Source organism: Temnothorax nylanderi, unplaced genomic scaffold (assembly GCF_030848795.1).
Source record: "Temnothorax nylanderi isolate EJ_2023f unplaced genomic scaffold, tnyl_v1.0 TNYL_tig0066_pilon, whole genome shotgun sequence".
Taxonomy (NCBI): Eukaryota; Metazoa; Arthropoda; class Insecta; order Hymenoptera; family Formicidae; genus Temnothorax; species Temnothorax nylanderi.
In genome coordinates, this window is record NW_027249128.1 from 656435 (window position 1) to 673966 (window position 17532).

At 37.4% G+C, this 17532-nt stretch overlaps 2 protein-coding genes across 3 annotated transcripts in view; one reads left to right on the plus strand and one right to left on the minus strand.

Annotated features, from left to right (window-relative positions):
• Mp (collagen XV/XVIII-type protein multiplexin) overlaps window positions 1-17532 on the plus strand; it is a 480457-nt gene that overhangs the window by 134452 nt on the left and 328473 nt on the right. The window contains exon 3 of the mRNA XM_071708353.1: window positions 11973-12099. The gene's annotated coding sequence lies outside the window, so the exon portion shown is untranslated. The remainder of the gene's footprint in view (window positions 1-11972; window positions 12100-17532) is intronic.
• The window catches only part of LOC139773702 (tRNA dimethylallyltransferase), a 70374-nt gene that overhangs the window by 50358 nt on the left and 2484 nt on the right, over window positions 1-17532 (minus strand). For both annotated transcript variants that reach the window (XM_071708359.1, XM_071708357.1), the window contains exons 2-3: window positions 2612-2749; window positions 1511-1869 (exon numbers count right to left, since the gene is read on the minus strand). In XM_071708359.1, coding sequence (XP_071564460.1) covers window positions 1511-1869; window positions 2612-2749 — 497 coding nt within the window. The remainder of the gene's footprint in view (window positions 1-1510; window positions 1870-2611; window positions 2750-17532) is intronic.

Below are 17532 nucleotides of genomic sequence, written 5' to 3' on the forward strand. Positions count from 1 at the left end.
GGGAAATATTCTGATTATCACTGTCGATACAAAAACAATTCAATTATTTTTTTAATGTGCTTGGAATGTCCAGGATGTCCTTTTAAATTTCACAAACTGATCTTTACATAAGGAAAGTATCTCGTTTATACAATAAACATGTACACTTTAAATATACTACGAAAATACTAAAAATACTACGAAATTTTTGTTATCGACATATTACCATAAGTTCGCTAGCGAATAGTAAAACTCAAGTTACGTACAACATCATTACATGACGTATCAGCCATCTAATTAATTATTCAATTATAAGAACAATAGCATGCGGCAATAGCTATTTCACAGCCTCGCTTATTGTATATATGTATACATATACATGTATCAAAGCCATTTTTTCAGTCCAGTCTACTCCGACAATTCGATACGGGAATCGCCGAAAATAGAACGGAATTTCATTTAACGTTCCCCTGAATATTTCATTCGGATAACGTCGAACAAATTATAAGTGCCGCATTAAAGTGAAGTTTGAGTAGAAAACGCTTACTAATTAGTAAGAGAAAACTCAAGCTACGAAAACTCAAAACTCTATTAGACATTCGACGAGGCAGCCATAAAGGCAAGGTCGATTCAGCTGTTAACTCTTCATTATCTCTTATACTCTCCGAATTTTTATCAATCTCTTTCGAACAGACTTTCCTAACATCACGGACCGTAGCACCTGAGAGTACTTTGTAAAAGTTTCACGATTTATCATATTATTCAACGCGTATATGTATCTTAATTATCTCACCAAAAATAGGTCAAAATTTTATTAGTCGCGATGAGGAAGCAGGATTTCATAAGTTCAGAACGTTTTCAAGACTTTACGATCGTCGCCTTGAGACTTATTTGCACGATAAGCAAGTGGAAAATGTTAATGAATTCAACGAATTAAATTAACACCTATATTACATGCCAGGGTTTCTTTTAATATTAAACGTAATATTAAACGACAAGTGACACTACGATTGCCGGATATCAAATAACACTGATGGAGTTTGCCGCATAGCGCGTTTCAGTAAAACACTAACCGTAAATTAACTGTTCGGTGTCACGGATACGAGTGAAATTTGACATTTATGCACGCTATGATATAAATAACATTATGATATAAATATTTATTATTCAAAAATTATACGATGCAAACTCGTAATCAATTCCGTTTCAGATATTCATCGATATATATATATATATATATATATCCTGTTTTAAATATTTAGTTATATAATTTTAGGCTCAAGGTAGAATGTCATCATCCGTTAAAAGAATGATGCAGATTTCAGACTGTTTATAGAATGCTATAATGTAAAATGTATGACTTTCCAAATTAGGAATCGCGCGATTATAATTAATTTGATATTCAATGTAATTAAAAATGTCGCGCTCACAATAATATATATATATATAAATTTATTTACACTACGCGCGTATTCGTCTAAACAACGGCAATCAGCATTCGCGTATCAACGATCACAAATTTGCATCTTACCTTATGACTTTCCGTCTGTTGTTGGGATGCAATTTGCACGCCATCTCCGGATCGACCTCCATCAGTCTTCGGTGAAGCTCCTCGTTGCTGCCGTCGTAGATTCTTGCGTCGAATTTCAACCTCTTCGGCGCCGTCTCATCATCGTCATCGTCGCCGTCATTCAGCCGATCAACTTGCACATTATATCGATCGTCCGATCTGTTCTCGATCGACGCGCTCGGATTGGTCGCGCTTGAATCGACTTGCACCGACGGTTCTTTCGGATCAGTTATAAGGATCTCCCATAGCAGTGATTCTATGTAATAGTTCGTACCACCGACGACGATCGGCAGTTTCCTTCTGGCCAGCAGGTTGTCTATCTACATCGATAGGAAAAGGAACGGTCGGAGTGTAGAGCGTAGACGAGAACAGGACCGAGCGAGAGATCCGCGCGGGAGACCGTGGCTAATGATCGTATCAAGGTCTTCGCGAGGATCAAGGGCGTTCCGATTGGCTTCGTCCGAAGATCTTTATTTTACGAAGTCGATGTAGCGAGCTGTGAACCCGTCGTGATGGTTTCACCGCACGCGAGAGATCCAACCGGCGCGTAATTATAAACCTTAACACACAACAATAAGCGTCTCGTGCCGACCAGAAAGGGAAACAGAAGAAAAAAAGATATCACTTTCGATATCTGTGATTCATTGAACATTTCTTTGTACGTTTTTCATTAACACGCCCTGAGAAAGATGACTTGCCCACCTGATGATTTCATCTACTCACGATAGTTTCAGTTCACGGTATTTTTTTAACATTCTTTTAATTTTTAGAGAACATTATAATTAAGCTGTTATGAACTATAATCCTTGTTTGATTAGATTAGATCCAAAACGCGATGCAAAAATAAATTACTAGGAATTGCATTATTCATGCATGTAACTTGTTATGGTAATCATTATTATCGCAAATTATGAAATTTTTCGCTAGTTTATCAGAAGATATAATCCGCGAGTTCTTAAGAGATTATAACGATCGTCTTTAATGTCGCGTAATTATAGCTGTCACATTAAACGTCGGCAATCTCCGTTAGCGCGGAAAAAGAGAACGAGATGTGACGATTACGATCGGCAGGGCCATGTCCCTGAAGTCGATTACGGAGAAGTTGGTCAGCGGATCCACGATGTCCAGCATGTGATGCGGCGCCGCCTTTCTTTCCGCCGGGGTCACCTTCGCGGTAACGATGTCCAGGCTTTTGTACACCTGCGGGCCGGGAGAGAATCGCCGTAATTAAATGTGAAATAACGAGGGACCGGCGAGACAAAGACCGAAAGAAATACATAAGTAACGGCTGATAAATAATGAATGAATAGAAATAATGCGATATCGAATGATTCCGTTAATTGCACCGCTTGTGTGGTTTGCGGCCAGGGATAAACGCGGCGAATATAACGCAGATACGATTGCATCCAGCAAAATCGCCAGCACGAAACCGTGTCCGAGTCGAATATTACGAAAGTTGAAAAGCGAAACGTTTATCGAGTCCTTCATCTATAAAAAATTTTCGCCATCGGTGTAACGAGAATTAACAAATTAACGCGATTTCTTATCAGCGTTCAATTTATGATCTCGAATTTGGTTTGAATATCCCCATGACAAAGATGACGTCGCTCAAGAGTTCTCATAAGTTTTATAAAAGCCATTATTTTTTTTCGTGAACAGTATAATCATGTGTTTATTGTTCCATTCTTTTTTAAACACATAGGTATTAAATTATTAAAATCTTTCGACGTATATATTGAACGAGTATATAATTGGATGCAGTTTTTTTTAAGTTACGAGAGAGAGAGAGAGAGAGAGAGAGAGAGAGAGAGAGAGAGAGAGAGAGAGAGAGAAACAGAAAGAAAGACAGAAATTTTCTCATACAAATCACATGTTACATATTTTTGTTAACGCAGTGTAAAATGTACACAGTTATAAAGATAATAAAACTAATTATCACTATTATAATCATCTCAATAATTCGAATTCGAGAATTCCGCTGTCGGCATTTTTTCGTTCGAGCGTTTGTCAAAATTTGCATTTAAAAGTGAATTTATGAGTGGACGGTGATGTCCAATAAAGAGCAGGTATACATGTAAGTCCGAAGTCATTGGGAGTAATCAGAATGTCCCTCACGCAAAGAACATCATACCGTTTCGAGTCAAACGCTAAAGAAAACTTTCCATCTGCAATCTATAACGCACATTTTACAACGTATTTATTATATTAAACAGACGATGTTTTCTTCTGAAACACGCTAAATCTATAAGTATTGCGTCACGCTATTGAAACACACTTGAACCGCGTAACCAACAAAGATTGAGGTAAATGTCTAACCTTCGTTCCACTTCGCTCGCCAGCATGAATGAGCTTCGATCAGAAACCTCATACATCGTTTCTACAGTGATGAAACGTTGAAGAGAAATACAGCGTGCGAAATATCGGCGAAGTTCTCGAGGACAGTGACCGGCTACCGATGGAAGAGCTGCTAAATGTTCGAAACTCATTAAGTCTCCTTGAAAGTGTCGAACGTAAAAACCGGAAGATTTTAGAGGTTTGAAAGATATTAGCAAGACCGATTAACGACAAGAGTCAACGAACGATTCAATTATGCATAATTCAAAAAATAGTCCGCTGTCAGCCAATAATAAATACGCCTTGCGCTCTGCATAAGCAAAAATAAAGGAAACATAAAAGTCAAATTATAAAATTAAAGAAAAATAGAAATGCATTTTCAATGCCCTAGTAATTATAGCTAAGTTATGCTTGCTCTCATTAATAAAATCTCGGAGAAAACTGTTTTCATCATTTTATGATATCTACATCAAAGACAAAGATAAATTAATAATATTCCAAAGGCGTCTGCATCGAATATATTTGCCGATAATCCGTTAGTAGCTTCTCTCTCACCGACATTCCCACATTTCCGCGAAAATGTATCCGTGCTTTGGCAATGATATATATATCCGCCTTCCTTAATTCAAGGAGAATCCAGTACGTATATGAAGTACGTGCCTAGAGGCTCAATAGTGCCTTCAATCACTTTTCTACTTCGTTAATCGCACGGTTAGCAAACGAAGTTCCATCCGTACTTCGTGATTCGCTTACATAATGGCGAAGCAAAGCGAAGGAACCAGTTGAAGTATTTGTGTAAGGTCTAATTCTACTCGAAGTCAGACACGTGCTAACAGGTTCTACCTCGCAACCGAATCTCGCAACCAAGACGTTTGGTCTCTTAAATTACTTAACGCACCAAACGACATTTTTTCCGTCTGTAGCGAAATTATTGATTGGCTCAATTACATCGGCTCTTACCGTTTAGAAATCCGTACAATTATCGGTCGATTCTATCGATCGTTTTGCGATCTGAAAAAGATAGCTTTACACGCGTATCAACATTATCTTGTCAATGACGCAAGACATTTGAAATTTAGAGCCGCAAGTGGCCATCGTATCAAGACATTTAAATCGCTTGGAGGCCAATGACTATCATTATCGCGCGGGTAGGGAAATTCACGACTTTTATGGTTAAATTAACACGTTGCCGTGTAGATATCGATCAACCTGGTAAAATACTAATTAAATTTCTTGCGCAAAATCGCAAAGTATCGGATCAATATCGATGGAAATAAGATAATTTGTCAAGAATAGCAACCAGCGTGCCTGGCAATCCGTTAGATGCACGATGCGCCCGATGGAACAGGTTCCCAAGATTCTAGTATATACGTCCGAGATATCTTGAATAGCTACGTTCGCAACCTTCATTAGCTTTCATTCATCAAGCACTCGGACGAATTGTTTTATGTTCAGTGGATTAAGAAATCGAATGCGACGTGTCGACAAACAAACGATCGAAGAACCGTTCGAGATGAAGATCTTCAATTAACGAATTAACCATTCATATACACAATAAATTAATTTATCGATAGAAATGAGTTAAAACAAACGTCAGTTACGTTTCAATTTTTTAATATAACTTAAAAAGAAACAAAGAGATTAAATCGTGATGTAAATATACGAAGAAATAAAAGCATAATATATGCACTATATATGCAGCCATATAAAAATAATCCTAATTAACTACAGCTGTAGATTTTCGATCCTTCTTTCCTCTCCTCTTTTAAATAATTTCCTAATTAATCTATATAATGTTCCATTAACTCAAAATAATAATCTCTGACATTTCAAATAAAGATTTCGAAATAATTCATTCACATTCTCGAAAAGTATCGTTCGCTGATTCATATTCATTGCGTAATCAAGAATATATCGCAAGCGAAAATGCTAATCGCTTACTCCACATTCCGTTGCACCATAATTCGCATACTATTTCGAAAGTGATCTCAAACAAATCTGTTCACGCGATCCGCACACGGATTAGCGTCGTCCGGAGTTTTTGCCGAATTTATTACTGTCCAGTTTAGCACGTCTGGGAAGCGGCGTTCTCCCGCACGCGTTCTGTCAAGAGATCTCGAGAGATCAGCGAAAGGAAGAAAGTGACAGATGCTGAATAATACTTGAACAAGATATTAGTAAAGTTCAATGGCAGAAATCGGACAATGACCGCTGCTTTTCATCATTAAAATTAGCTGTCATTGAGTAGAATCACTCCCATATTCTGTGCTTGTTCATTTTAAGTTCCGAGACAATAAGCCGTATTTTAATGACATAAATTTGTGGATTTAATAACGTTACATGATCGAATCAGATTCTTTAAAGAATAGTTTTCTCTATAACATCTTTTTTGTTCTCTGACAGTTTTCAAAATATACGAAAGTTGACATGACACAAAGTTATACAAAAACACAAAAAAGATTTACGATGAAAAACCGACATCTCGAATACTAGAGCTTGCGAGGATCAATGGTCGAATGGTCAGTTCTAATTTCATATAAGTCCAAACGGTCCAAACACACCGACTTATTACATAATTAAGAACACCGAAGCGACAGCTGGAAGGATTATAAGTAGAGCAGGCGTTAAGGTTTCGTCGAGAGTTAAAGAAGCGAGACACCATTTGTCTTTTCTCGTTTTGTTCGTCACCTTATAACCAGTTCGTCAGCGGGCAAGTGCCATAGCATTCTATACGACGGCGACGTGACGTTGGCGGAAGTCGCGGCCGCTCTAGACGGATCTAATTCAAGACTTCAGAAATAGACGAGGGAAGGAGTGAAGCGGAACCCGAAGAGGGTGATGGTGTGCGAACGTTTCCTAGACTCAAGGTCGCGAGGCTACGGAGGCTTGGAGAAGAGGAAGCCACGTCGTGTCGACCAATCGGAGCGTTTCTAACGGTGCTTCGATACGGGAGGAAGTTTACGGACTGGATATATTCTGCCGTCGTGATTTATCGATAACGCTCAAGAAACCTCTCGCTCGGCCTCTATCGCTTGCAACGGCAATTATCGAAGTCGCCGGCAAATCGTAGGGCAATTATGCGAGATTTACTGATCGACGCGTAAATTATTCGAGCCCCGGGACTGGACCTTCGAGAAAACTTAGGTCGCCTTCATAGCGATCGCACTATGTGCCGAGATTCCCGAGAGGAAATCAAAGTTATATGAAAAAATAAGTGGATTTTTTTCGTGATCGTCTGTGTGTGAATGAAATATGTCATAGTCAATGCATAAAATACGCATTTACATGTTTTCGATACATTTTCTGAAATTTATGTATATAGGTATTATATAAAAAGAACAAACAAAGAAAGTGCGAATTCGTTGTTTCAATTATTCGACAGCTGAATTCCAAATCGCTTTTCAGTTTTCGTTAAAAATACAGGCATTTTTCTTCAAAAAATATGAAAAATTAAGTTTGGAAAGGTAATTTCCTGAAGCGGCTTTCTCCCGAAAGAAACAGATTATGATCTACCAAATTTTAGTGCGGTATATTTGACGAATTGTAGCCAAGATAAACCGGGAAGATCATTACTTTGGTTTTACTATGCTGAATATTTAATCAGTAGAAAGAGCAGATAGGTCGCGTAGCGGCACATTGTCGTCGTTGCGACATTAGAATTGCTTAGGCGAATCCGTCTGAAATCGCATAAGCATGTACGACACAACGCGCGAACCTCGTAGGATACCCGACCGGACAACGCTGCGACACAGTGACTTCCTGAAGCAGACACGAGGACAAATAGAAACTTCAATTTCGTCTCCAGGCAACTCTTATTAAGTACGTCTTTTTAATATTCATCGATGATTACGAATCTGACTTCGTCAGTTCGAAAGACATTTTTGCAGATTAATACTTCGGCACACAAGTATATATCGCCTTCTCGATATATATAGTTCGAAATAAAATATTTTCTTATTCGAGAATGAGATGCTAAAGTAATATATAACATTAACGTCAAAGAATATCAAGTACATGGTTAAAAAATCAGGATTAAAATAGCGTTAATTTTTTTAATATGTTAAAATCAAATTCGCATAAGTAAAGTTATTGATTAAGTCACAAGCATATAGTGAGATTTGTGTGAGTGATTTGAATAAAAGAATTTAAATAAAATTCGCGGAATATATTATAGGCCACAAGAGATTTATTCACACGATTATCTGTAATTGTTCGAAAATGTCTCGCGTGAAGCACGAAAGGGAGAAAGAGGACGGGTCCTTCTTCTTCCTTCTAGAGCGCACCCAGAGAATCTTAAGCGGCGTTCATATGCAAATGGCCGCGTGCACTTAAGGGTCCCCGGGTTCGTTCGAGTCATGCCGTAAAAATCCTCGAAGACGCGGAATCTTTCTTTGTCGGCTCACTTTTCACGACAGTTACTGCCCATCGGGCGGCTGACTTTGAGTCGAACTCAATGAAAGTTAGGGTTGGGCGAACACCGACAATAATGAATCGTAAGTTCGTGACTATATGAGCACCCGTGACTCTAAGCGAAATTAACTAATGCCAACGATTAGACAGACTCGACGCACGCCCGAGCAATTATTCATGTCGCGCCGAAACTCATCGTGAATAGAAATCTTTGGTTGAAATGAAGCTCGATTGGCGAATTCAACAATAGGTTCAAGAAATTATACGAGATCGCAAATAAATTATATTCAAACTTAATTGCAAGAATTGTAGAATGAGATGCACGAATGACAAAATTCGAAGATCTCGTGAAAATAATTTTTTTTTATTATTTGTAGAAAATATAAGATTTTATTTTCCCAAAATACAAGAAATATTCTGGTTAAATATATGCGGTAAATTCACTTCTTACTGATAAATTCTTCAACTAATTTCAGCTTAATTCTTTAACAAAATTATGAAAAACATAGTGTTTAAGCTATAATATTTAAAATCAATAATTTTTTATTAGTATTACTTTATAACAAAACCTTATGTTTAATTCGTTAAAGATTGTAGTTTAGTAAAATGTTAATTAGTTAGAAACAATTAATTAGAAAGAGTTGCGACAAACAGTGACAAATTTTTGCTAAGAAAATATTGAGCATAAATAAAAAAAATTCTTATTAACATTTAGATATGCTTTAAAGTATTATTACAAAAATATATTTATTAAACTAACCGATATGATAGAAAATAAATGAAATGATGTATAATTATATGTATTATATTTAATTACTCAGCCATATACGATTCGCAATTAGGTTACGGAGTAACCGGTGGGCTGCGAGACTACGAAAGTATGCAATTTGACGGTCTTAAAGACAAGTATCACTCAAGTAGATTAATCTGGAGGTATAACGACAATGAGAACAAGCTCAAACTTGTAAGAAGCAGATGCCGGCCCTTGAAGTATTCCGCGAGGACCGTATCGCTTTGGGGTACCTGCACGAAAACTGGTCCGGTGGAGCGAAATGGCGCATACAAACGATCTCGTCTCCGCTCTCTCCTGGAGAGATGGACCGCTCTCCCTCTTCCTCTCTCCCATCTCTTTCCATCTCTCTTTCCCTATTTCTCTCTCAGTCTCTCTTCGCCGCGCTCTCGTCTCTCGATCGGATCGTCCGTCTTCGTTCGACCGCCGTCACAAAACAGCGTCCCCCATGCATGTTCTCGACTCAAGAGTTTCTCACGTCATCCTCTTATCAAGTTCAGAAACCGGTCCTCCCTCTTTCCCTCCTCGTTGTCCGCGATCACGCGCAAATCATCGACCGCGTAGGCGAAAGATGCCGATCTACTACCTCCGGTCTTTCCTTCCTCCCAGTCTTTAAAAACCTTTATTCGTCCGCATTTTTAACCCTCAACGATAGAGATAACGGTGAGATAAGAAATTTTCGAATAACTTCAGAAGTCAGCAGGTTCTTTTTTCAACTAAAGTGTCTCAAATGATGCAATCTCAGATTTAAGATTTTTTTTAAATGTTAATTTAATATTTTGTAGAAAATTTTTAATATTTTATAGAAATAAGTAGAGAATTTCGTAGTTTTAAGAGAAAGTACGGCATAAAATCAAATATTATAACCAAGAAGGAAGTTTTAATTTTTCACATTCGTAAAACTAAATCTCACACTAATCGATAATAAGTAGACACTTTCACTGAAACTATTTCGATAAATGTGCGTGGTGGTTGACAGATAATTCTCGCAAGCAGTTATGCCGACTACTCGATGAAGGATTGTACAATAGTAATAAACTTTCGCTCTCATCAGTTGGCGCGACTTAAAAGCATACCACTTCCCTCGGATCTCTTGGTTATCTTTATCAGAGTGTGCCGTGGCGAGCGGTGTGCAATAAATTACGGCGAACTGTATTTAAGGGTGGCACTTTCGTGAATGAGACGGATTAAGGAGACAGAACACTCGAGATCGGCTCGAAGGTGTCATTGCCGTATACCCCGATTTCACGCGAGAGTAAGCTTAAAACGTAGAATTACGAGGCGAGACGTGAATAGCTATATCGCACGAGTGCGCGCGTCATCCAAGAAACCGCGCAACTGGCCGCATTAATGCCCTCGACGCGTCGCGTCGCGACGTTTGGATTCGCGCAAATCCACGGACGACCGGGTCCGTGTACCACTACGTCTACTTGGCATTTATGATAATTAGTAGGAATGTACGACGCTAATGGACTAACTCGTCCGAGTACATGTTCCGCGTAAGAACGCATATGCAGAGCCCGGGCTTGTTCTTCTGCCTTTATTCGCGCTGCTACTTAACCAGTCAGTTGTCACTCGTAATTACTATACGGTATAATGGTTTTTATGTACTCATATCTCCTAAATATACTATATTTTGTCGCGCACTTGTGTATTCTCGTTTTTATTACAAAATATCCAAGTTTAATATAAATAGAAAGTATGCCCTTAGAATTCCTGATCAACATTATCAATAACTAATCCTAACAAAAATTGAATTTTGCTACTCTTTTTAAAAAAAAGCTCTTTATTTTACCTCGATAGAGAATCGAAGAGACTCCTAATTATCACTACCTGTCGTGGCATATTACACGCATTATGATTACCGACCGCGGTAAACACTAGCATCACCGCGTGATTAAGTAATAATTAAGGAGCGAATAAAAGATAACGAACATCTGACTTCCTTATTTCTCATCCTGCCAAACTGGACGTGTTCTTTGTAATTCTTTTACTTAAGGCTTTTATAATGCTGATTAGTCGCGTCTCGCATCGCTCGTGGCGCGTTAATTAGATATGCGAGAGAAAATTGATTGCTATATACATAATACGTAAATTGATAAAAGAGGATTGATAAAAGGATACTAATCGTTCGATCGTTTTCTCGGTCTAGAAAAACGCGATCGCGCGCCAATTGCTCGAGTTAATTAAGTTTTATGATGTTGTACAACGCGACGATTTATCGTTGGGTCTATTCATGGAAGAACTTTTTGACTTTTTTTTTCCTGATAAAACCGGTAATGCGGCGTCTTGTTATCGGAAAGGTTACACTCAATGGACAAGATATGAACCTGCTCTCCCGCATCATCTTTGAGAAACAAAATACATGTCTTTTTCATGAAACCCGTTCCTGCCTGAAGAAGTAAATTAGAATGTAACTGCGATACTTCCCAGCTCAATTTAATTAATAAATGTAGGTAGTTAATTCAATTAATCTTAAAAAATATCATAATTTTATCGCTCGAGAAAGTTGCATGACGGATAATGTTTTTATATGATGTACTGATGTCTTCTCGATCATAATTAAACAATTTTGAAATACGATATTATTTTCATATTACATATACTGTTTATATGTATACATTCAGTATTTTATGTTATAAGATTTTATATACATATGCACATACACAAATCTCAATGTTAACTGGAATCGTTAATAAATATGATAATCAGATTTTAAATTAAAATTCTCTCTTTCGAATTGATTCACCGTAACTTGTTCTGTATTGATTCTTCTGGTTACCAGCAATATCAGTTATATCTTTAAATCATTATGTCATAAAAGTTACTAATTTTTATTCAATTCGTCGTTCGCTCGTCTTTAAACGACATCTTGTTATATTTTCCCAGAAGGATAAATTCTGACAAGAAGGAATCTCCCTAAAATCTACATTCAAAAGGCTTTCACCTGCTGCCTTGGAGAAGCATAACCTTGATACGCCAATTATGAAAGCTTCGCAAGAGAGAAGATTGTCAGGTACGTGCCACCGTTTAGCCTTAACTATTCTGAATCTCATTCACGAGTAACCAATAACGAAGATTCCTTAGTAGACCGCGGAAATCATCGCATCGCGACGATAAAGTAACTCAAAGTAATAAACCGAGATCTGGTTTCTGCCCTAGCATCTTGTTCTACTCGCAAGCGTAATATTCGCACCGCAAATGCTGTCATATCCTGTTGCAGCATTTCTACAGGAAAATATTCTTACGATACGAGCTCTGTTTACGCCTAACATCTGTAGTAATTGCGGCTCGGAAAACGTACAATCGCTAAGTCGAGCAATATTTATAGGATATTTTCAGAGAAATGTCAGGATTAATTAAAGATATGTTAATGTCAAGATGTACGTATTGATACACGCGAAAAAAATGATCGAATCAAATAAATTGGCTTCTTTACTAGTTTTATCTTATTTCGTTATCTCCCGCGATTAGTATCTTTTCGAGTCTGATTGCTTAATGAGTGTTCTAACAGCGGAAAAATTTTTCTGTAGTATTAATTAATTAAACGATAAGATCTGATCTCTTATGCCAATTTGATTACGTGGCAGCATTGATCGATGCTATAATTTTCACACTTTAGAAATGTTATAATACAATTAAATCGCTTTTAAATCGTAAAAAAAAGATACTTGTGTGATAGGAATGTTTGAGACAAACGAACGTTGAGCTGCTGCTGCATCATGATCGGTATTGCGGACACGATCCCCAATTTCCATAGTCTCGACCCACGAATTATCCGCGCGAATTCAAGAGGGTTTAGTCCGAAAAGCGTCTGGACGTTTTGAGGTCGATAACCCGCAAAAGCAACGAGTATTTTTGTCATTGCGCATTAACGCACTCTCGCCCACGTGGGCGGGACGAGCAAAAAGCTCGCTAAAAATCTGATATAATAAACTTCGCACTACGTAAATATTGTTTCAAAAACTAGACACGTTTGTTATCATTTCATTAAGTAATGGCACGTTGTTATACATATTTTCTGCGGACAATTCTTTAAACATACATCTATAAATAATAACAGGAATAATAAAGGAAAAAATCGTTGACAAATTTTGAATTATTTTTTCTTAATGATAAAATTATTATATTATCAATTTTTTAATTTTATTACAAGTTATTGAAAAATAATTTTAAGACATTTTAAATAGTCAAATGCTATTTGTTTGATTTTCAAAAAGTTTGTTTTAATTTGAGATTTAATTTTGTCAAGTTGAAAATATTGGAAATTTAGTTATGAAAAGTGATGGGATTTAATCAAAATATGATTGCATTATTGGGAAATGCTTTATAAAACGTAACATTAATTAGCATTGTTAATATTCATTACAGTATTCAAGTAATATTTAATATAATAATAATTGTAAAGAAAACTTCTCAAGAGCTAACACATCAAACCAACCTCTCTTATCTTCTTTCTAGATAAAATTACATCACATCAATTGGCGCCAAGATACTGATATTCCTCTCTAGATATATTCTACATAAAACTACATCATATCACTTAACGCCAAAGATAGAAGAATTACATAATGCATCGCGAGCGAATGCACCAACTTAATCACAGAAGTATGACTAATTGTTCTCAGCATTCTTAATCACAGAAGAAATTGCAAACATTAGTCGTACACGGTTTGAACTGATGCCGCATAAGTGGCAAGAAAAAAAAACATAATAATGATGCAATTAATGGTATTAATTGAATTACGTTTTTACAATCACGTTATTACGATATTCTCGTTAAGTAAATTAAAATAAAGAAAATGTATGTCTAACTTTGTCAATTAATATTAATAGTAATCGATAAAAGTGATAAATTGCAAGAAGTGTTAAAGATCAAAACCATAATTAATTAAATCATCTCGTTGTTAATCTTCTTTTTAAATGGAAATTATATCGTGCGACAAATATTCGCGCTTATATTAATCTCGAGATTATAAACGGAAAAAAACCAAACTGCCACGCTGTTACGTAAATCTGAAATAATTTATATACACGGGATTTTTGGATACAGGAGATAATTTACAATCATGTGACATAATTTGTAAACATTAAGATATCCTAGATTAACGTATGAAATCCTACGATCATTTCTCGCGCTACCAGCTCTTCTGTCGGCGATTTATGCGAATAAAATTTCAAAATTGTTACAGGTATTTTAAGACCTCGGAGAACACCGTCGCTACATTCTTAAACGAATCTCGCATAATGCATAATTAATAAGAGAATGAAGCATCTTTACAAAAAGGCCCGAGAATATCCATTTGAACAATTGACCTGATTTTGACATACACAACACAATTCTAAACTAGATTGGAATCCTGAAATGCGCTATAAACAAGATTATCGATAATCAACTTTAACGTGCAATCTCGACCATCTGCCGCTTTTAAATTAGAGTACTTCTCGGTACTACCGTGCATAAAGGTGAAATCAATAACCCCGCGTGAGTAATAGCAAATGCCGAGAAAAAACTGGGATGATTACGATCCTTTGATATTATACGTTAAATGATGTTAATGTTGATTGGCAATTACATCACTTCAGCGTTCTACAGAGCTAAATACATTCATTAATCGTTTGTAATTGTTACATGATTTCACTCGACATCTTGATAAAGGCTTGCACTTGCAACTCAGCGCCGTAATAAAACAACGGCTGCGAGCGTCCCGAGGCATTCGCGTCGACAAAAGAGCCTCGTAAATCTCGCGTCATCGCGTCGCCGTGGATTTAAAACCGGTTGGGGGGGCCTGCTATATAAACCAACTATAACTCACGAGTTTTATCACGATTTTCGTCGGTCATAATGCACACTGTCGCAGCTATCGAAGTGCATTCGATTGCGCCAATTATTATATTTCTGTGCGGACAATTGCTGTCAAAGATGGTTTTCGCGAGAGAAACGGCGCCCTGTTTTTCTTAAATTTACATCCGGTTTCAATTCAATATCCCCTTAAAATTATGAAGCCGTTTATTGTTTCGGAATTTTAATTAACACACAAATTTGCATTATACAATATTATATAATTTTAGTTTTGCATAAATAGTTTTGTTACTGCCATTGTATTTTCGTATATTTAATATATGCATAGAAAACGTCATTACATATGTTCATTGCGGACATTTTACTTATACAACATTAATTTAAATACTGTGCGCAAAAGAAATGAAAAGATCACGAGATAAAGATAAATCCTGATTTCTAATTAATAATTGCGTGAGAACCTTTCGCAATTATCTCATTTGTGCAATAATGAAAGTAACATCCTAATGGAATGGAGCGAATTCTGCTGCTCTCGCAGGTACTCTAGTCGCATGAATTAAAATGAAAGTTTCCATGCGTGGCACGCAGCCGGTTTGCCGGAGACGGCGAGTACTATTTTGAATTCAAGGACCAAGGTACATTGCCTTCCGCGGATCAGTGCCGCGATAAAGTATCAACGAATTTCAGCCGCCATCGCACGCCTTTAAACGCCCCGGTATTGCGGGATTAACGGCGCGTATCCGTGAGAATACGTCACTTTTAACGCCTATTATTCTCAGCCCCGGGTATTCGCGTGATACGAGGCAGCCTCGTCGATCCCTCGGAATAATACCTCGGGCAACTTTGCATTTCGCTGTGCAAGGAGGACTCTACTTATTACGATCGGCACACGTCGCCGAAGTTTTTACGCAATCCGGCTCTCGCGAAGCGCGCGGACGGAGCGCGTCGCGAGACGAATCCTCGCGTTAAATTTGTAATCGCGCGCAATTACCCTTTCGACCGCGCAGTTCGTTACACAGAATTATAAACTAATTATACTTTCATGCCGCTTTCATACGTACAGCCGAACGTCAGCGTACTCCCCCGGCGTATTCCTTGATGAAAGGTCTCGCGCCTAAACGTTCACTTTCTCAAACCGTATATCAAGTGTGCCGATTGTAGCCTACATAACTCGCAGTTACATATACAGTATCAATGCGTGTAATATATACGTATAAACGATATATATACAGTAACAAAATGCACGTATCGGCATTGCCAAAAGGAATGGGAGTATTCGTGCACGAAATGAGATAATTACACATTTCTGTATGTAATTACAGCTCGTAATTAATCTCGTACACGACGCGCAAAATTAGTTATGCGATTATCGCATAATCCTGTTCTAGAACAGCTACTTTTTATATTCAAATTAGAATATCTCGGTCATATGCATTTCAGAAAATATAATTCTTAAGCGAAGACATTTCTTTAACGAAACGCTCCAAATTTTACAGAGAATTTTTTATTCTTTTTTTTTATCTACGATTTTATATCGTCACTTACTTTTATGATTTCCAGAACAGCTGAAAGATGGGCTGTAATAAAATCTCGTGAAATTCTTACGAACTATTGGGAACTTTGCGGTTCTTCATTCGCTCATCAAAAATGTAGCGGATCATCTTAATAGATCATAAGAGAATCACTCACAGTCTTCCGGCGGAATTCGCTCAGTACGCCTTCTTAACGGCAATATTAAAATTCTACGCGCTGAATATTTCAGAAATCGATTTAACGTGTTGGTAAAAGAGAAACTTTCGATATATGTTCTTCCGTTTAATTAGTTTTTAGACAAATTGCGTTTCTAGACGTTCTGATATTCCATATAAATAAAATGTTTATTTGCTAAATAGATCTCACAAAAAATAGAATAATATTCTAGTCAAACTACGATTCCTTTTTAACATAATTTACATCTGCACTTAATTGCACATTTTTTTTAAATAGGAAATTAAAAGCAAATAATGAAATTTAATTTTTCAGAGAATTTGAAGCACTTAAGAAAAAGATATCTAATAAGAATAACAAAATCTAATCAAAAAATTTCATTTTAGATCTTTCCCCACTCTCTCTTATCGTCTCTCAACTATTCAATTCAATATATGTTCTCGACATCTTTAATAGAAAGAAAACACGATTGAATGAGCTGCCGCATATTATAATTAATTTTTTTACTCGCAGAATGATCAGTATTTAACATTCACTTTCACAGCGGAATCTTCAATCAATTTAGAACAGCTGAACTTTCTTGAGCAAAAACTCAATGAACGAATATCTTAATGAGAGAACGTTCTGTGGTCTGGCGCGTAAGGCTTAAGCAAAAGACTAAGAACATCTCCGTCTGGTCGTGCGAGATACGTCCCCGGAGGATTCGCTCGTCGCGAGGACGAACAATCCCGGCACTGATCGCGATTTCCCAAGCGAGGACGCCGCCGTTTGATGTTCGGGTCCGCGAGGGCGGAAGTTTCTGAATATCTCTTTTTTTCCTCCGGCACGCGCGTGCGTGGGCGTCGCGCCGTGACCGTCAGGGAACGATTTATGCACGCGAGTGAAGTCACGCGTGGCCACGAGCGGGAAACGAAATTGGAGCCGATACGCCCCGTGTGA